Raw genomic sequence first — 21,512 nt, 5'->3', positions numbered from 1 at the left:
AGATTGCAGACAGGGATACCAGGCATCAATTCTTTTTGTCTGACTTGCTCACACACCACTCATTTATTTAGGCACAGGAATGTCTTCCTAGAATTTAATCACAGCTATGTATGAAAAGCACAAGCTAAATGCATCATCTTTTACATTAAAATATATAAGGTGGAAGCATTCATGTTTGCAGTGCTTTCCGTTAATTATTCTTCTGAATTTTGTCCAGCACACTTTCACATTCACATGAAATATTAGCATCACAGATAAAATGCTAGGGGATAGGAGGAATGTTGCTTAGCATTATAGTTAGGATTGATAATTATGTGTTCAAATCTTAATTATCATATTTACTTTGAGGTAGAAGCAAAGATTATACAAATAAAGTTGATCATTTTGGGTGTAGGCCAATTGTCTATAGAATATTCAAGCATCATCTCTTAACTAGTATTATTCTGTCTGAAACGTACACCTAAGTGTCAGATAAGTAAAGGCTTTTGTTTTTTTATGCTAGCAACAATTGTTCTTATGCCACATACAAGTGAATTTTTGTTCAGCTGCATTTGTGGGAACATTCCTGTGATCACTGATCAGTACTCTGGTTTTGAATCTGTATGATTAATTATGGAAGTGCATTAATCTTGTTTATGTTGTATACTTAACTTTTCAGTTATTTTACTGACATTGATCGTATCGCTATGCCCTCCTTTGTGCCAACTCAGCAAGATATTCTTAGAGTCAGAGTGCCAACTACAGGAATTATCGAGTATCCTTTTGATTTAGAAAATATTACATTTAGGTAAGACTGCTTGTCAAATGATTCAGTATACAATTATGAAAGTAGTTGTTGAAACTTCACTTCCAAGGTCTTTCAAGCTTTTGTATTCAATTGGTATTGTATTTTCAGCACTTCAGCCAAATCACTATGTATTCTGAACTATTACTTTAATTAAAAAGTCTGGAATGAGGGGGATGGTACTTGCAATAAGATATGGGTGTAATTCATGTATAATGTATTTAATTTTGATTGTTGAATAGAGATGTGACTACGCTGTTTTTCTGGGGGGAGCAGGAGGGATTTTGGAGTGTGTGTGGATACAAAGTGGACCATGTTTTGATATTTTTATTTAAATTTATTTAAATCTCTTTAAATTTCTACCAACACAATAAAACAGCATTATATTTGTATTGTGCCTCAGATAGCATGTATGCTTTATGTATTTACACTGAAGTGCAGTGAAATTTGCGGCACTTCAGCAAGTGAATAGAATTTAAATATTAAACAGAACAAATAATATTAAGATAGACCTTCATGGTTCAAGCATAACTTAGGTAGGTGAGCTATTATAAGGCCTTTAGATATATTTAAAGTATGTTATGGAAACTACTAAAATGTTGACTGTATTTTTCTTTAACAGGATGGTGGATGTAGGTGGCCAAAGGTCAGAAAGAAGGAAGTGGATTCATTGTTTTGAAAGTGTTACTTCCATCATTTTCTTAGTTGCATTAAGTGAATACGATCAAGTCTTGGCAGAATGTGACAATGAGGTAAGGAGTGGGGATATCTAAATTATGTACAGAAAAAGGTGTGTGTTTTTGTAAGAAAGACAGCATTTACATGTCTTTCATAAAAGCATTTGCAAATACTAGAACTACATTTGTGACTGCTCGATCAGCTTCCTGGGTTGTATTAAATTAGCAGCCTACCTGAAAAAAAAAGAGGAAACTAATTTAAAAACATGATTTAAACCATGCCTCAGGATGTATAAAAATTAATATTAACAGTATCTCTAAACAAGTAAAACTACCTCAACCATCTGTAATCAGTTGTGGGTTTTATTTATTTAAGTCCCTGACACTTCAGAATTAACCTGTACCCAAATTAAGGAGAATTGAGACAAAGTAACTTGAAATTTACCTCCTTCCCAAGGTTAAGAAATGTTAGTTGGGTTCTTCTGTCTGTTCTAGAATGCCATCATCATCAGTGGCCAGATGTTGCAGAGAACAATGCAAAAAAAAGAAAATACTAGACAATTTGGGAGAAAAGCACATAGATGGAATTGCATTATTTTTGATAATGGTTGCTTTCCATCTTGAAAGTTAGAGGATTACTTAAAATGTTGTCCAGATACTCTTAATACCATTTGATCTCTAAAGTGGCAAAGCCTTTATCAGATCATTTTCTAAAGATCTGTTTGAACTATGAAAAGCAAACCTAACTTCACTTGCTGAAGTGTCACAACATTTATTGTAGTTTAGAATGAGTCTTCAAAGTTTTCTGTCATCTTTTGATGAATGAACATAGGTAACTGTAAGTAATATTTTTACTTCCACTGTCTTGGATATTCTGTTATGTCCATTTTGGACATAAGTCTGTATGGTAAATAAAGTGACTTCCATCACAAATTTGTGTTCAGAAATGTCAACCAGCAATCTCCAACTGTGTTGTTCCTAAGATCTTTCTTGAAATGAACAACATGACCAGACTTTATTACTAATATGGAGGAATACCTATGCTCTTGTCCTTTAGGTATGTTACAATGCAGAATCATAGGATATCCTGAGTGGGAAGGTACCCACAAGGATCATCGAGTCCAACTCCTGGTTGCACACAGGACCAAAAAAAAATCAGACCACGTGTCTGAGAGCATTGTCCAAACGCTTCTTGAACTCTGGCAGGCCCAGTGCCATGACCTGTGCCTTGGGGAGCCTGTCCCAGTGCCCGACCACCCTCTGGGTGACGAACCTTTTCCTGATACCCAGCCTGACCCTCCCCTGTCAGCTCCATGACAACTTCATGCCATTTCCTCCCCTCTGGGTCCTATCACTGTCACCAGAGAGAAGAGATCAGCAAGATCACAGATCAGATACAGCCTGCTTCAATTCTCACTTGTAAAGTCATCAAAGGCTTTCATTTAGCAGTCCATGGCTACTCACTAATTCACACAAAAAATCAAAAAAAAGAAATTATTATCAAGACTTACTTTGATTTCATGTCCCATTATGCCATTCATAGGGGGGGATCCAAAACCCAGTAAACAAATAGTAATAATAAACCAGTGAATTGCGATTGCACTTTATAAAGGTTGTATATATACACACACACACACACATATATACTGTAAAATAGCTTTAAAAAAAAAACACCTTTATGATCTCTGGCTGATGTGATTTGTATATGCTACTCTTTAGAGAGTGTAACTTCATATTCATTTTTGTTGTTATAGAATCGAATGGAAGAAAGCAAGGCCTTATTTAAAACTATCATTACATACCCCTGGTTTCTGAATTCTTCAGTCATTTTGTTTTTAAATAAAAAAGATCTTCTAGAAGAGAAAATCATGTATTCCGATCTAATTAGTTACTTTCCAGAGTACACGGGTAAGCATTTATTCCAGACTATGTTCACCAACATAAAAGCCATATTTAAATCAGCTTTTCCTCATTAAATGTAGCAGGGAAAGTGGAATTATGCAGTATATTTCATATCTTTGCTTTTCTACCCTCTCCTTTAAAATACAATCTTAAGTTACTCAGTTTTACAGTTGCTTTTAAAATTTTTTTGTTAACTGAACCATTGCAGATGGGTTCTTGAGACATTTCTTGCAGCCATTCCTTTATCATTTGAATGGCACTGTCACTATTAAGTTATCAGATGCATCTCTTCCACCTATATTCAGTCTCAAGAGACAAGATATGGGGGGAACCTGGGTAATATGGTTATTAATCCAACTCTTTCTATGGTAAAAATCCACAGTATAATTTTGCATTTATTATAACTACCTGAAGTACAAAGTTAAAAAACAACCTGAATAACTTTCCTTAACAAACATTACTGATAATTAAAGTACCCAAAAGAATGAAGAAAATAATCACAGATATACTCCATAACTTAATACAGTATTGTATTCTACAAGACATCCTTCAACTAATTAAAAAAGGAGTGGCAATGATTTCATACCTACAGAGGAAGCGCAGATCCCCTTCCTGGCTAAAGAGAAACCTGTTTACTACATGTGTTTTATAAAATTTCTCTCATGGTTTTTGAGATACTACAACAGTGTAGCAAACTATTAAAATGTGCTGGGTAATTTCAGTTGTGTAGGGTATTACAATAAATTACTTTGAACTGTAAGGTTTACTTTAAAAAAACCCACACACATTATCCTAAGCAGTGTTACAGCATCTTCTGCCCCACTAACATATGAATGAGAACATTCCAAAAAGGGGAGTATGCCTTTATAGCTATTTCATATTTAAATATGAAGTTAGGCTGTTCATATACTGTCATATCTCTTTCCTGACCTATATAGTTTTCAACTGTTTAAAAGCACCAATTGTGTTTCTGACTAGGACCTAAACAAGATGTCAAAGCTGCCAGAGACTTCATTTTGAAGCTGTATCAGGATCAGAACCCCGACAAGGAGAAAGTAATTTACTCCCACTTCACTTGTGCCACAGACACAGAAAATATTCGTTTTGTCTTTGCTGCTGTCAAGGACACGATCCTGCAACTAAACCTGAGGGAGTTCAATCTGGTTTAAATTAAAAATGTGCTTGTATCCACTGAGTGTGATTTACTCATAGCACTGCCTGTATTGATTTAAAAAAATGGTGTCTTTTAAATACCATTTACAGAAATGGGAAGAGGGTTTTTTATTTACTGAAGTATGGATTAGGAGAATTTTAAAGACTAAGTTTCAACATTTACTTCATGAACTATACATTTAAAAATCTCTTTTCATATTTTCCATACTAGTTGTGCCTGTGAGTTAATTTGTAAGAGCCGTGGGAATTAAGAATATTTAAAAGAAAGTTTGTAACTACATTGCTGCCCAGGTGGTATTTCATAACATTTTTTTTAAGCTTATCGTTTTCAATCATAGCTTATAAAATTTCAAACAGTGATGCCTTAAAAATGACAAGTTAGTGTTATTTTAAAGTGCTAGATATTTTTTTAATTCTTGTTCTGAGCAACGTAGTCAAAAGACTGGGTTAAATGTGTTACACTTTTTAGAAGCATGTTTTGGTAGCACTAATATGCCAAACCCATGGCATGTTCTAGGAAGCATTACAAAAGATTAATTATTGTGGATTTTTGCATATTACTGCATTTTTGCTCAAATGCTTAACAATAATAGTATACCATTCACAGTTAAAGAATGACAAATTTGGATCTTGTAGGTAAGCCATGGAATTTGCTCTTTTCTTACGGGAAAACGTTTTTCTTAAGCAGCAAGACATTTAGTAAATGTTCTCAGGATTCACTGCCACAGGAACTGGAAGATTATCCACACAGCTGCCTGTGGATAATCTAGTCCTTAAATTCCTCCAAGTCAGTAAAGTAACTTGCATTAACTTGCTTTTTACACTTTGCATTTTCCCATTATTGAGTTCCACAGGTAGTTTTGCATGGATTAGAAACCAGTAAAACCTCTCCTCCAAAAGACTTCCAGCCATTACGTGATCCCCTTCACACTGTCCAACTACAAACTTCTCCAGTAATGATGCCAGGATCACTAATACCTCAATCAATTCTTATTCATCTGATTAAAAATTCTCAGACCAGCAGTGTCTGAAGATGTTAGGCAGACCAACTCCAGCAATTTTGAAAACCCTTTTTACCCATTGCAAAACCTCATGGTAGTAATTGCCATTTAATTAACTAACCTCGTAACACCAGTAAAGGGATTGTTTTAGTTGAACTGCTTGTTACTAGCATTAATTCAGCTCCAAAGACAAGCCAAGATTCTCTTGTATATAAATGAATGACAATACCATTTTTCCAAGCAGTATTATAGCAACGGTTCTTAAAATCAATATGAAATAGTGATTTCCATACATCACAGAAAAATTAAAGTTATTTGATTTTCAACATAACATTTCTGTGTATTGAGCCGGATTAATAGCTCTCACAGGTCGCTCCTGTGAAAAGCACACCCTGACCTTTCACTGTTCATAAAAGATGTTTACTGAATCACAAATTCAACAGCACAGCTACCTTTTGCCTAACAGTACAGACAAAGTATGTCCAGAGCTCTTTTTGATTCTTAATGAGAAAGCATCCTGTAACATTTGATTCATTTGTTCTTTCTTTAGTGTTGGAACAAGCTGTAGAAGACTGTTCTTAACACTGTTTTACAGTTTTGCCCATACTGCTATATGGCAATAATCAGCACTGAGGGAACAGTGCAGTATTCAATGAAATGAGGTGCTGCAGGGTACAGTACCACTTGTCAAACTAGAAAAGACCAAGGAGGAGCAACAGAAAGTCCAGCATACAGCAGCAAGACTCTGCACATATCTTCTGCATTCCCAGTATGTTATCTCTACCCTCTCCAAAAATATTAACAACATTACAATTCTTCCAATGTGCCTCTGCTAAACGCTCTTGCTCAAATAAAACAAAACAAAACAAAAAAACAAAACAAAACAAAACAAAGTTACTTCAGAACTTTCAATTACATAGAAACAGAAATATGAACTTTTTCTAGGGAAGCAGAGTTGATGGAGGAAAGCATAAAGTGCCCAAGTGCTTGAACTTCTTGATCCAATTTTGAGCTCTGTAGGAACTCCTGGGAAAACATCTTCTTAAACTCTCAGCACTTTCATATCTGAGTCAAGATTTGCTGGCTATTTGAAGAGTACCTTCATGCCAGAAATCTGGGAGTCAGGCTTTTCTGGAGAACAAGCACTGCAGATGGTGAGACAGTTAGCATTTTTCAGGACCCATCAGTACAAGCTTTTCTGTAACACCTCACAACCAACACTTTAAAACCTTTGTAAAGTCACTTACCAAGACACTCTTCTGCACATAATTCTCTACATGTTTGATACACAAAGTGAAAATCCATAAAGATTAAAAAAAAAAAAAAGAGTGATCCAACAAAATGAAAATTGAGTTTTTCTCATTTTTTGCCTATTAGTGTCCTAGCTCGCCATACTTATTTCAGCAGTCACATTTGTTTCAACCATTGATATATTGCTCAGGGGATGATGAGTTAACAAGAATGAATGGCATTGGACATTCTTTTACTCCTTGTAGGAGGAGACCTAACAGGGAATTCACTGCTCCTTCAAAGTATTACAGGAATATTTTGAATTCTTGTCCCAGATTTGCCCTGGAAAAAATAAAAACCTCTTTATAAAAATCCCGCGTCTGCTGTAAATGGAAATATACTTAGATCCTACCTACTGTCACAAAAGCAAGAATCGTGACTCTAGGTGATGAGCTCTTAGATGATGCATATGTATACTTACATATACTGACCATAAAATTCCAAAGTAAGACACTGGTAACAATAACAGTCAAATCTTAAGTGGGCAATAGATTTATAGGCAGGAAAAATGGTATCAGTTACCTAAGCATAAGACATTCAAGAATAGCATAAACAAAATATGTCAATTTGCATTTCAAGATAAGATGATGATAAATGCAAGTTTTCTGAATGAAAACAAAAGTATGCTTTGTAAAATTTTGACATGCTTCATGAGACAAGCATGATACACATAAAAATCAAGTCAGAAACAGACTTTGCATTGCATCAGAAACAATCGCAAATACATGGTGCATGTTAGCAGTATTTTTCACCAACAGTTCCTACATGTAATAAACAGGTTCTTCTGAAATATATGGACCCAATGCTTTAAGTAAAAAACAAACAAACAAACAAACACAAGCCTTTCCACAGTTCTGAACTAATTTCAGAAATAATATGCACAATATAGTAAGATGGACAGCTCCATCACCCTGGCTGGTTTTAGTAACTTTAAACTAAAAGCTTTTTAGTAAAATCAAACCTTAAAGCCATCCTCTGTAGTTTTAGATAAACTGATCAACATTAAAAAAGTCAGTAATTAATTGTTAGAGACTTGACACACACATATCCTTAGCTCCTGAGAGGTGCATGTTTCATTGATACTGGATACAATGACACTCCTTCAGTTTTTGCTGCATCTTCAGTAAGAATTAGTCACTACAGAATCAACAGAGCAGGATCATAGAATGGTCTGGGTTGGAAAGGACCTTAAAGATCACCTCATTCCAACTCACTGTCATGAGCAGGGACACCTCCCACCAGACCAGGTTGCCCAAAGCCCCATCCAGCCTGCCCTTGAACACTTCCAAGGATGGGGCACCCACAGCTTCTCTGGGCAACTGATGCCAGTGCCTCACCACCCTCTGAGTAAAGAATTTCCTCCTCATATCTAATCTAAATCTAACCTCTTTTAGTTTAAAGCCATTCCCCCTTGTCCTATCACTACACTCCCTGACAAAGAGTCCCTCGCCTACTTTCCCTTAGGCTTCCTTTACATATTGGAAGGATGCTATATGGTCTCCCCAGAGCCTTCTCTTCTCCAGGCTGAACAATCCCAACTCCCTCAGCCTGTTTTTACAACAAAGATACTCCAGCCCTCTGATCATCCTCATGGACCTCCTCTGGACCCAGTCTTAACAGGTTCATGTCCTCCTTGTGCTGGGGCCCCATAGCTGAATGCAGTGCTCCAGGTGGGGTCTCATTAGAGCAGAGCAGAGGGAAAGAATCACCTCCATCGACCTGCTGGCCACTCTTCCTTTGATGCAGCCTAGGATATGGCTGGCTTTCTGGGCTGCAAGCGCTCGTTGTTGGCTCACATTGAGCTTCTCATCAGTAAACATCCCCAGGTCCTTCTCCCCAGGGCTGCTCTCAATCCATTCTCCACCCAGCCTGTATTTGTGCTGGGCATTGCCCCAGCCCAGATGCAGGACCTTGCACTCGGCCTTGTTGAACCTCATGAGGTTCACACAGGCCCACCTCTTAAGCCTGTCCAGATCCCTTCCCTCCAGCCTGTCAACCGCACCACTCATCTTGGTGTCTTTGGCAAACTTGCTGAGGGTGCACTCAATCTCACTGTCCATGTCACCAACAAAGATGTTAAACAACTCTGGTCTCAATACCAACCCCTGAGGAACACCACTCATCCCTGGTCTCCACCTGGATATCAAGCTGTTGACCACAACTCTTTGAGTATAACCACCCAGCCAATTCCTTACCCACCGAGTGGTCCATCCATCAAATCCTTGTGTCCCCAGTTTAGAGACAAGGATATCATGAGGGACAGTGCCAAATACTTTGTACAAGTCCCGGTAGATGACATCAGCTGCTCTTCCCCTCTCCACCAATGCTGTAACCCTATCGTAGAAGGGAGACTTCAATTAAAAAAAAAAAAAAAAAAGTATAGTAGAATTGTATGATTTGCTAAAGAAACACTGCAGACTCTTGCCTTGTACAATACTTACATGACTCCACGCAACGCAGTCTTTAGATTGTTCTTTTCTGGAATTCAAATGTAAAAAGCTCAAGAAGGGTAAGAGAAGTCTGAATAGTTTCCAGAATAATCTAATTCTTGAGGCTAATACAAGATCAGGAAATACATACAAATCAGACATAATATCAATTTAAACGTAGTATGGAAATATTTACAAACAAGCCACAAGACTGAACAATCCTATTAATGCATGGGACATTTATTGAAACTGTTTTACATCAGCAGAATAATTAGAAAACTGAGGGTTTGAACTTGATATTCAGGATTGTGCTGTGTTAAATTTTAACTACCATTACATAGCAGTAGTATTCTTGTGTTGACTAGTCTATGATATTTAATGTTATTTGCAGATATATTTACTAAAAATAACTCAAAAGGAACAAAATATCTTAGTGATTTTTGATATGTGAGTGTATTTTTTTTTTTGAAATGGTACAGATAATAAATAGTTAATGGCATATGAACATAATTTTTTGGAAAAAAAAGATGATTTCATAAGAACCTGGTGATTTGGCAATACCACCTATGTTTTTTCAATGTATCAAGAGAAAAAGATTACACCAGAGGGAAATTATATATATATATATATAAATCTAGTAATTAAATCTGTCCTTACAAAGGTAAAGACTAATGTCTGTATTGCTGGAACAGAAGCTTGACCCTATGTTCTCAGAGATGGGATTTGACTTCATTTGTCAATTTCTACTCACCCAATTTTGAATAAGTGTCACTCGTAAATAAATTAAAAACCAAAAACACACAACTATTAATGCAACATATATGGAAAACAAACAATAATCAAATTCCAGTCAAATAAAATTCAGTTTTACTTTATTGTCAGTGGGGAGGAGACTGGGATGGGCTGGGGGGGAAAGCAGGGCAGAGGGTGGAAACAAAAAAGCCATGCCATGCAAAGCCACGCAGCTGAAAAAAAAAAAAAAAAGGTGCAAACAGAATTGTTTTAGCAATGTGCCCTGCACATTTTAGAACACTGCATAATCCGGTCACCTGCACCCAGCAGTACTTCTCGTCACCATCTTCAATTCTACTTTTGATCATTCCTTTCAGAGAGGGAAGTCTAACCAGTAATAAGCTACCACTGGGAATCTAAAGGACATTTTTTAAAGGATTTAAGTTTAGGTAACATTTGCCCAGAATAGAAACCATTCTTCAACAAAGGCCATAGTATACTTTTAGGCACTACAGTGGACAGATTTAGATGCCTACATTTTTATTTTTGTTGAGATTCCCTTGTATAATTGCATATATATATTCAATAAAAATTAATATATCTGTTCTACTTTCTGTTGAAAAAAATGAAATATGGAATGAGGCACACCAGAGTGGACATCTAAAATAATTTTCAGCAATCCGTTAAGGTACGCAACAGCATAATTCTGAATACTTTTCTCCTCTTTCCAAGTTGATTTACAGTTAAAACAGAGACAACTGATGTCTGCCGAGAAATGGCAAAATTGATTCATGACTGTGTGGAGAAAGCATATGGAAAAAGCAAAGGAAAAAGATACCATTTACTGACTAGAAAAAAATTGAGCTAGAGAAAATCATGTTGTCATTACAAGCTGAGACAAGGAGGGAGGTGGTGAAACATCCCACATTGACTTTCAAACATTTTGGATGCAGATTTTGGACCAGCACACTTCCACTGTTCTAGTTCTCATGTTAACAGTCCTAGTCAGCACAGGAGCTCAAAATAATTTATACTTCATAGAAAAATTGAAACTTCGGGGGAATTGTTTTGTTTTCCAAAAACGTAAGCTTAACCACAGACACACGTATTTAAAATTTAAAATAAATTAAACAACATTAATGATTAAATTGCTCAAATACTACTGAAGAGACAGTTGAGGTTTGAGAATCACGAGTTTGTTGCCAAAATAAATAAATTGAACTAAATAAATTGAACTATCATGCCTATGATTAAATGTGATTGATTTAAAAAAAATACAGATATGGAATGTTATTCAGTGCACCTAATGACAGTACTACCTAAGGCAAAGTATTCTCTTATTTTTGCATGAATATAACCTGAGTTAATACTTTTGGTATCTGTTGTATAAACAAGCGGAGTAACAGTCATTGTCATAGTTCAGAATTCACATATAATCTTTTATGGGAAAAATTTAAAAAATCATCTGTATTTTGTAAACAACTAACTGGTTACTTAACACCTAAGACAAGACTTACAGTAAACTAAGGAACTGCAATTGCAGGTTAGCATGCTAGTCATTCTAGATTTTACAATAATGCAACAACTTGGATCTCACAAGCACCACTGGCAGTGTCAGAATAATTAAATCCCACAGATACATGCATTCCAAACAATTGTTTGGAAAGAATATTTTGGCAGTAGATACTGACTAATATATACCAGAAATTCTGAAGACTTTGATTTGGGAATTTATGGAAACCTTTACCTAACACTGCATTGTTTCCTGAATTTTTTACATCAACCACAGTAATCAGCCACTCAACAATATTATGACTAACACATCTAAGAAGTAAGTAGTATCACACAGCTTCAGGCTCTCCTGATTAAAGTTCTACGGTCTGGATATGAAACAAAAACGTTCCGTTAGGTAAAAGAGTTGAAAAACGCAACTGTGAAATACTGTATTTATTATTTAATATAAATCTGACTTTATTTGCCACTTGCTTAGCACACAATATCCAAGGCATATATTTGGTATGCAACAGTGCCCTTATAACCTCAAAACTTCCTTCTTCAGTTGCAAATCTGTTAATAACGTTTATTTAGAATAATAAGCTTTAATTCATATTTCTAGTGCAGACATATATTAATTATCCCCATTATAAGTTTTTGTAAACTGTTATATTTTCTTTGAATAACGATAAAGGTGCTGCGACATTTCCTTGAGTAGGATATAAAAAAGTTTACACTAAAAGTGATACTGTAATGTAAATCCATCATGACCTGGTCTATTCGTTTACAAAAAGAAAATAATATTTGGTAACTATGCAGCCCCTCCTGTGGTCATCTAAATTAGGCTTTTCTGGTGAACAGACACCTTCTTAGAATTTGAGTTGTAAGACTAGTGATGATTAAGTTAACATTTCCTTCAAAAGGAACTTGAATTTCAACACAGCCTCAAGTCTTAAGAAAATGAAGACAGAAACTAAATATTGATTTTCCAAAGCCAAAAGATTTGCTCTGAATAGTACCAAAAGAATTATTGCAGAATTCAGCTTCAGTGCCAAATGTAATGGTAAAACAAATTCATTTAAAACTGTACCTTGAAAAAAAAATAAAAACGTTTGAGTAAAATGAAATCTATTAAGTAAAAAAAAAATCCAAGAAGCTGAAATTTGGCGAAATTTTTTGATCACTGGAGTTTTTTCTTTAAACTTAATAGCAGCTACTTTTGTGATGTATCTGTAGACTGGTGTGACCACAAATAATTTCATCAATCCACCCCTGCACTCCCCACCCTCTTTTTTTTTTTTTTTAATTTTGTTGTTACTACGCAGATAGTTCTACTTGTACAAAGGAAACTAGAAGGTAGCTGTTCAGTGTTCTTCATATCTTGGTGCTTCTAAATTCTTTATGATTTTGGCTGATTCTCTCTCACTTCTTCCAGTTTAGAAAGGATCCACTGTGTGAAAGGAAAAGGAAATAATGAAAATGTATCCTTAAGTAAAAACCATGTAGAGCAGCTGCAAATATGGTTGGGATGGCCACACAATTCACTACCTGCTCCCTCCCCAAGTTTTAACACAGTACTTAAAATTCTACTGTAGATTATAAATGCCTGATTTTCTCACACGAAAATGGAGGCATTGAAGTACCAATATCTGACATGACAACATTGAATATCACAACTAGTTAAGCTGCCTAGGTTGATAGTTCAGTTTCCTGGACTACATTTCAATGAATAATACTTTATAAAAGTAAATGAAATCATTATTTCATGCACATTATTATTAACCCTCTGCATTCGTCTACAACACCAGATGCATCTAGTCCCAGATGACACTATAAAACCAAGGATAACAGAAGACAGTGGACAAGAATATCTTGCAGCAATGTGATAATAGAGTTATTTATAGAAAAAAAGCTTTTCTCATCTATTCAGTTTCTTTTCATGAATTTCAAATTCTCATATTTGCTGAACACGGAAGAGAAATGTGGCACTTCTCACAGATGCACAACTCTAGGACACTACACTAGGACTCGGAACTCTGGGAACTCTAGAACTAGGTTTTGCTATGTCAGTGTCCTCTAGACTGAAAAGGGGAGTAAATTCATTAAGCAGTGGACCTCATACTCCTTACTGTGAAGGGTCTCAGTTTCATTTTTACTGTCCCTAAAACGCTTGCCTTGGTGTCTTCACTCTATATACACAAGCACAAATTTAACATTTGTAGAAGTGAGCTGTAGGCTAGACAGCCCAGAAGGAACTCTCAAAGACATCTTTCAGTAGGACAGCCCCTATGACCCTGACAACATTTTTTGATGAAACTTTTAAGTACTCCTTCACTAAGATGTAAGTACAGTCTGTACCAAGTCTGTCTGACAATGAAGTTTTACCCTCTCACATCTGCATTCCTGTTGTTTTTGTGTGTGAGGTGCTTGGACCTTTCTGACAAATAAGCAAACCAACATTTTAATGAAAAGCATACAGTTTTTTCTGCTTTCTTTTCCTGCTTAAACACTTATAGTATGCATAACATGATTCACGGTCCACAACAGTGCTGCTTAAAAAAAAAAAAAAAAAAAAAAAAAGGAGCTCAGTATCTCTATAGAGTACAAGAGAAGTAAAATTCAGCAATGGGCTCTCAAACACCTTGATAGTATTTGTGATTCTTTTTGAGCTAAGAGTCAAAAGGTATCACCCAGCTGCAGTTGTAAACTACCCTTGCCAAAAAAAAAAAAGCAACTTAAACTGTCGAGTAGATGCAGCTTTCACAGACTTTCAAAGTCTGAACCCAGGGTACCATATTCCACAGGTGTGCGTATATACAAGATTAATTTATTCTTTGTGAAAATAATGATTCACACTGATTAAAAATATGACAGAACTTTAGCAACCTTGCTAACTCATAGTGCTGGTAGCAGACCTGAACCACTCTGTTGCAGTGAAAACTAGTGATGTCAAAATGAAGAGATCATATAGAATGTATCTAATTATTATAACATCATATATCAAATAAGCTATTTGATTCTCTATTAAGATTTTTCCTCATTCTTAAACTTAAGTTCTGGGGGTAGTTTACCAATATTGTTCTACTAAATCTTACTATTTTAATTCATATTCTCGATTGCTTACTTTCATTAGCAGTACTATTAAATCAGCTGTATGACAGTTATAATTCCAAAGATAAAAGTAAGTATAAGTTTGGTGTTTGGACTGAGTATTTCTGAAATTCAGTAATGAATAGATCATTGCTATTTCCATCTGTTTAAGGGCTGTGTGGAAATACTGAATTTTAAACATAGAGAACAGTTTCATAATAATTGTATGGAAACTTAAACTAGAGAATCCCCTATACACATTGTAGCACTCTGGCTTATACTGAAACACTACAATTCACTCCTTTTTTTTTTTAATTATATACCTTTTACATACATTCCCAGAAACTTTGTATCTTCGTCCGCTAAATCAGCAACCATTATGCTTGTAGATGTAGTCAGATTTATAAACTAAGATTTATCAGAGACACTAGGGAGATGATGTGCATTATATGAATGATGAGAATTTTTATAAGCATAAGAAAGTGGAAGGAGCTGGTATTTCACACTGTAAACACAAGCTTTAAAGAGCTGCAGGGTCTAAAACACGATCTCAATTGATCTCTCAGTTAGGAGAGATCATGTCCAATGGGACAGAGTACCAAGTGTGAAACATTTTATTTTCAACACTCAAGGTTAAGAATTTTTTTTTCACTTTTTAAGCCAAATGCAACACTGGATAATTGTAATAATATTTTGATTTTACCTTAGCATCCTCTGGACTTTTAAAATTAATAATTTTTCCAAATTCTTTGGCATGGAACACAGACTTTACTCGTTCCTAAAAAAAAAAAAAAAGTAATTAGGTAATTGTAGAGTTAGTTTCTTCAAACTTCATGTGTAAGAAGTTATTTACCATTAAGGCAGCTATAGTTTAGAGAGCACCAAGCATCATGTACCCATCACACTAATCTGAGTATGTTCACATCACATGCACACACCCTGAGAAACATCATTTTCTGCCTGAAAACACAGTGGACTTGAACACTCCAACAGCAACAAACCTCCTTCTATATCACGGAGTTGCTGAAGACTGGCCTGCAAAAATAAGTAGGAATGGAATGCAAATAATGGAGTATGGGGTAACAAAATTCAGTACCCTATGCTAACATCTTTTTATCCTCCTTCAAGCTATTACCTAGGTTGGCATTCTACTGGTACTGATTTGCCAGCAGTGGTCTTAGATACTGAAAATAATAATCTAGGCTTCAGAAATAAAACATGGGCAGTGATTCGCAAAATACACTTTTCAACCACAGATTTCAGTGAAGAACATACTGCAGACATTTGAATGGACCCTGAAATACTGGATAAAGATGTGTTATACAGCATTGTTTGAAATGGTAGAAACTAAGAATTATGGTAGGATTTCACCCTGCAAAAGTTGATTTGCAGTCAGAAATCCAGTTTGGAGGATTCCAAAACAATGTGGCTCTGCCTTTTATGCTCTGCAATAGAAACAAACAATCTGAGTGAAATACTGAATGACTTTGTTCTTTGCAGGTAAAACATCAGGACTGTCCTGACATCCAAGATTCAATGATTACACACATGAAACTTAATAAAACAGAAACAAACCAAATCCCTGACAGCAAAATTTATTGATTCAAATTATTTTCAGTTACCATCTCAACAAGAATTCAAGATTTTATCTTTTTTTTTTTTTTTTAAAGTAATATTGCCTCTGTTTCAGTCATCAGTGCTCATCTCTCTCCTTATTCTCCTTTCACAATTTACCAGGGAAGGTTTTGTTTTGTTTGTTTTCATGAAAAATCACAACTGAGAACAACATTCTTCAACTTGAATTGGAAAGCACTTGTCATCGTGGTTTTTAAAAAGACATTAACACCTTATTATATTTTTGATTAACTTAATTAACAAATAATTAACAAATGGAGGAAAAAATCCTTGAAGCATAGCACATGAAGATGGATTGGTTTGATATATTTGAATCTTTGGGAAGGCAATAGGGAAGACTTCCACATATTGTCATGAGTGCTAGAGTGTGTAATAAAAATATTCTCCAACCTTCTGAGAAAGTTTTGCTGTATCACTGCAGCAGGTTTACGTGGCAAGGTTTTGGTAGTGGGGGGCTGCAGATACGTGGCCTCTGTGAGAGGAATACAGAAGCTGACTCTTGTTAGATAAGGACCAGTTTCAGCTGGCTCCAAAGGGACTTGCTGCTGCCAGAGCTGAGCCAATAAGTGATGTTGTTTGTGCCTCTGGGAGATCAGATTTAAGAAAGGGAAAAAAAACTGGTGGGCAACAGCAGCTGGGAGAGTGAGGAGTAAGAACCAGCCCTGCAGACCCTGAGGTCAGTGCAGCAGGAGGGCAGGAGGTGCTCCAGGCATGCAGCAGCACGTTCCCCTGCGGCCTGTGCAGAGGCCCCTGGTGGAGCAGGCTGTCCCCCTGCAGCCCATGGGTCCGACATGGAGCAGATCTCCATGCTGCAGCCCGTGGAGGAGTCCCTGCTGGAGCAGGTGGATGTGGCCTGGAGGAGGCTGCGGCCCATGGAGAGCCCCTGCAGGAGCAGATTCCAGGCCAGACCTGCAGCCCATGGAGAGTGGACCACACAAGAGCAGGGGATCTGGTGGGAGATGCTGCCCGTGGGGGACCCATGTTGGAGCAGTTTGCTCCTGAAGGATGGAGGAGGTACCCCACAGTACTAACCCTTATTTTGAGCAGTTCTTGAGGAGCTGCTGCCTGTGGGAAGCCCACGCAGAATCAGTTTGGGAAGGACAGCATCAGCTGGGAGGGACCCCACATGGAGAGACTGCCCCACGTGGCAGAGAGTGACCATGAAGGAGTGGCAGCAGCGAAGTGCTATAGACTGACCACAATCCCCATCCCCCTTTCCCCTGCACTGTTTGGGGGGAGGAGGTGACAGAGGGAAGATGGGGGGAAGGTGTTTTTAGTTTGTTTTCTTTGTTTCTCACTTCTCTAGCTTGTTAGTAATAGGCAATAAATCTTACTAATCTCCCTGTGCTGAGTCTGTTTTGCCCTTGATGAGAACTGTTGAGTGCTCTCCCCATCCTTATCTCAACCCTTGAGACCTTTTCACTGTATTTTCTCCCTCCTTCCCTTTGAGACGGGAAAGTAAGAGAGCAGCTTTGGTGGAGCTCAGCTGCCCACCTGAGTAAAACCACTGCGATCACCATTTTCCAAAGTATGAAATTTGGAAATTTCAGACAAACTGGTGCATACCAACATAAAATCCCTAGGACTCAAGGAATAATCAAACACCCAGTTAGCATTCTGCTTAAAACAGTCAGAAGCTAGTAAGTTCCCAATGCCAAATTTCAACTCCCTTCTACCTATAAGTGCATCTCAACTAGAAGACAGATCAGGAGTTCAAAGTTCAATATTATAAACGAACACAAAAAGAGAACAAAACACGATCAGGTTAATATACCTTTGCTTCAATGCGTAATCTTCTGCCATCAACAATGAATGGTTCTTTAGTAAATTCATCATAAGTGTATTGCCATTCACATGTCAACTGTCCAAATGTCCCTTTTGTTACAAATAAGACGCCACTAGACAAAAGAAAAAAATTTATAATTTAAAAATTAATGTAAAAATACTTAAGTTTTCAAGTTACACTAGATCTAGTGAAGCCATACATTGTTTCAATACAGTTCTCGTCTAACTATATATAACAATACAGCATGCTTTCTGAAAGTCTGAATTTTGAATGTCCTCTTACTTAAAATATTGTTTCATAGCAAGAGCATAACAGTATTTGTAGCTGTGTTTCTAAAAAATGTTGTAAAGACTTTTCATTTATGAAGGATGACTGATACTCTACTGTTAGACGTTACTGATTCTCCACTCCTTTATCATCCATTTTCCTTTAAAGTGCTAACTGAAGTGAATCCCATAGTTTTATTAACTTCAACCTAACCAAATTTAAAAACACATCTTAGTTACAGAAACCAGAAGCCAACATTCTTTTTTCTCCTTAAATAGCAAAATTACTATGACACTCAAATAACCTACTCCTGTGATGAAAAATGCTGCTGTTGAATAAGATAATTAGAAGCACAATAGACATGCCTTCATCATTATTGTATCTACATATGTAATGATAAGACATATCAAAGCCTAGTTACTGATCAAGAATTAAGGCATAAACATTTTTGATGATAGAGTTTTAAGTACTTATTCATAGCCAAAAGTTTACCTCTTTGTCACCATTAACAGATCTGTACTGTTGACCATAGCATGTGCAATATATCTGAGTTTTGCAAATCTTCCATTTTCAATTTTCTAAAAGAGATAGAAGTTTTACAGCTTTGAATATGCTAGTACAAAATTAATGTATTAATTTTTGTTTTAAATGTATTTATCGCCCAAAAGTATAAATTATAACAAAGAATATTCCACATACTTTTAAAGAAACTGCTTTCATAAGTCAAAATGTGACTAACAGATCTGTGACAGTTAATATAATTATATAGAATTATTTGGTCCCTGGAAATGCAGCTGTGCAAACAGAAATCAATCCTAACAAAAACTGGCAAGGAACAATTTAATTTTCCCAAAGATTTCAGGACTCAGTTTTCTACATACTATTGCTACATTCCAAACTTCTGCTAATACAGTTCAAAGACAACACAAGAAATCAGTACAGTCAAAATACACCTAAGGAGGACTCGTTTCCTAATTTTTACATAGAATCATCACCAAAACACCGGAGTCACTAGCCCTAGGTTAAATCTATACTTAACTGCCTACAAAAACCCACTTACCATATATACAGTTATACTTAATGACACACTTAAGGTAATGCTTAACATTCTTCTGTATTCTTTCATTTTCCCCTGAACTTGCTTAATCCTTTTTTTTTTTTTAAATTTCTGTGAATATTGTAGCTGAATATTTTTTACTAGTCATTAAATTTAAAATATCAATGACATCAGATTAAGTTTTTTTTTTAAGTATATTTAAAAATAGAGGGTCTATAATTTTAACATGACTAGGCAACCATGAGATTTCTGACTTTCCAAGCAACGAGTGATCAGATTAGTGACCAAATCAAGATTGGTGCATCTCAGTTAGGAGTAACAACAGTTCCAACTGCCTGCCTGTTTCCTATCTGTTACAAATTGGAAGTAAATATAGATTAGTATAAAGCAGTATGATTCAATAAGCAGTTAACTATAAACATATTGTTTCAGATATGTATGGGAATATTTTAAAACGTGTATGCCAGATCTCACTACAGTCAAAATGACAAAACCATTTAATGAGTATTCATTAACACTGGAAAATGATAATAAGGACATTTAACGAGGTCTACACTAAGACTGGAAATCTGACAGCAGAGATAACGTCACACAAACATTTTTCTACAAATGATGCCTTCCCTCAAAAATGCTGATTCTTTCATGAATGGAACACAAGAACCTTTCAGTAACACGTTCCTAAAAGAAAGCTTTCTAGAAAGCACATGAACAGCATATCAGAAAATTCAGATTACTTTCCTCTCCCCAAACCTGTTGGGCTGCAAAACCACAACTACTGATCACATGCCTACCTATGTAAGTCATTGCTTGAGTTTATTAGTGCAAAATCTAGTGTTAAGAGCAGTGTGAATACAGCAAAAAGAAAGGCATAAAGAAAGGCATAAGCAATGAGTAATTAAGGGCTTGGAAAACTGTTTTCTTTCTTTGTCTATTGCTCTTCTAGAAAGACTTTTTAAAACTTCTTATTCAGGCTTTGTCTAGGGGTTGTCATCAGAGGATTTGAGTTTCTTCCTGCCTCTCCCATGAAGTAGGAGCTTTGATCACAAAGTAACTAAAAAAACCTCTCACAAGGCTGTCTTCATAATGTTCCAGCATTAAGGTGTGCAGGAGGAAGGATAGCTAAATAGAGGTAACCAATATACAGTTGCATTTAATCTGCAGGACTCTGTAATGATTTCGGCACAAGTTCTCAAATTTAGTCAGCAATTTCTCTTACTGACCAAACACATTCTAAATATTCCAAAGTATAACCAGTATCTGTCTTCCATTAACAGCAATTACTGGGGAGAAAAAGCAAATAGACTAAAGATCCTCCTCATCCAAATTAGACTAAACTTGTTTCTCCTGCATCAAAGCAAGGTAACTTTCTTAATTTTTGCGCAGCATTAGGGTAAAGGGAAGAGTGGGACTTAGGAGAGCTGATTACCTCTTTTTGTCTTTCCATTAGCTTGGTAGGTAATTTTTGACAAATCGCATCACCCCACTGTAACTTGTTCAGTTTACTGATAATGTACCGAGAATTATGTAATTGGAATCACAGAATATCCCGAGTTGGAAGGGACCCACAAGGATCATCGAGTCCAACTCCTGGTTTCACACAGGACCACTCAAAAATCAGACCATGTGTCTGAGAGCATTCTCCAAAGGCTTCTTGAACTCCAGCAGGCTCATTGCCATGACCACTGCCCTGGGGAGCCTGTTCCAGTGCCTGACCACCCTTCTCGATGAAGAACCTTTCCCTAACATCCAGCCTGAAGCTCCTCTAATGCAGCTTCATGCCATCCCCTCAGGTCCTATCACTCACTGGTCACCACAGAAAAGAGATGAGCATCTCCCATTCTGCTCCCCCTCGTGAAGAAGTGAGAAAATTATTATGGAAGTGCAGTACTTAACTGTCACAAAGGTTGCAATTCTATACAGAAGTTATTCAAACGTCCCCAAAATTCCATGGAAACTATTTTATTCTACTAAAATTCACAAACAAAAGACTCAGCACAGAAATATTGTCAGTATGTGGTGTGCAAAGCTTTCCTTCCTGAAAGTTGAACTGAGATTGAACTTCTACTCATTGTTAGCTATAAGTCAAAGATCATAAACTCTGTCATCTGTGTTCTATATAGTCAGTAGATATTAATTAGGAAATTAACACAGGACATGTGTTTCAGAGTCCATTTGCAAAGGTAATACAGGTGTCT

At 36.4% G+C, this 21,512-nt stretch overlaps 2 protein-coding genes across 3 annotated transcripts in view; one reads left to right on the top strand and one right to left on the bottom strand.

The window, feature by feature from the left end:
* Window positions 1-4,976, top strand: part of GNA14 (G protein subunit alpha 14) — a 74,294-nt gene extending 69,318 nt beyond the window's left edge. Inside the window, exons 4-7 of the mRNA XM_040541751.1 lie at window positions 659-787; window positions 1,407-1,536; window positions 3,216-3,369; window positions 4,342-4,976. Coding sequence (XP_040397685.1) covers window positions 659-787; window positions 1,407-1,536; window positions 3,216-3,369; window positions 4,342-4,532 — 604 coding nt within the window. The 3' untranslated portion in view covers window positions 4,533-4,976. The remainder of the gene's footprint in view (window positions 1-658; window positions 788-1,406; window positions 1,537-3,215; window positions 3,370-4,341) is intronic.
* Window positions 4,977-11,920: 6,944 nt separating this feature from the next.
* The window catches only part of VPS13A (vacuolar protein sorting 13 homolog A), a 121,804-nt gene continuing 112,212 nt past the window's right edge, over window positions 11,921-21,512 (bottom strand). For both annotated transcript variants that reach the window (XM_040540729.1, XM_040540731.1), the window contains exons 69-72: window positions 18,753-18,838; window positions 17,982-18,105; window positions 15,276-15,350; window positions 11,921-12,932 (exon numbers count right to left, since the gene is read on the bottom strand). In XM_040540729.1, coding sequence (XP_040396663.1) covers window positions 12,882-12,932; window positions 15,276-15,350; window positions 17,982-18,105; window positions 18,753-18,838 — 336 coding nt within the window. In that variant the 3' untranslated portion in view covers window positions 11,921-12,881. The remainder of the gene's footprint in view (window positions 12,933-15,275; window positions 15,351-17,981; window positions 18,106-18,752; window positions 18,839-21,512) is intronic.

Source organism: Cygnus olor, chromosome Z, assembly GCF_009769625.2.
Source record: "Cygnus olor isolate bCygOlo1 chromosome Z, bCygOlo1.pri.v2, whole genome shotgun sequence".
NCBI lineage: Eukaryota > Metazoa > Chordata > Aves > Anseriformes > Anatidae > Cygnus > Cygnus olor.
Note: the sequence above shows the minus strand (reverse complement) of the source record. Positions and strands in the feature narration are given on the sequence as shown.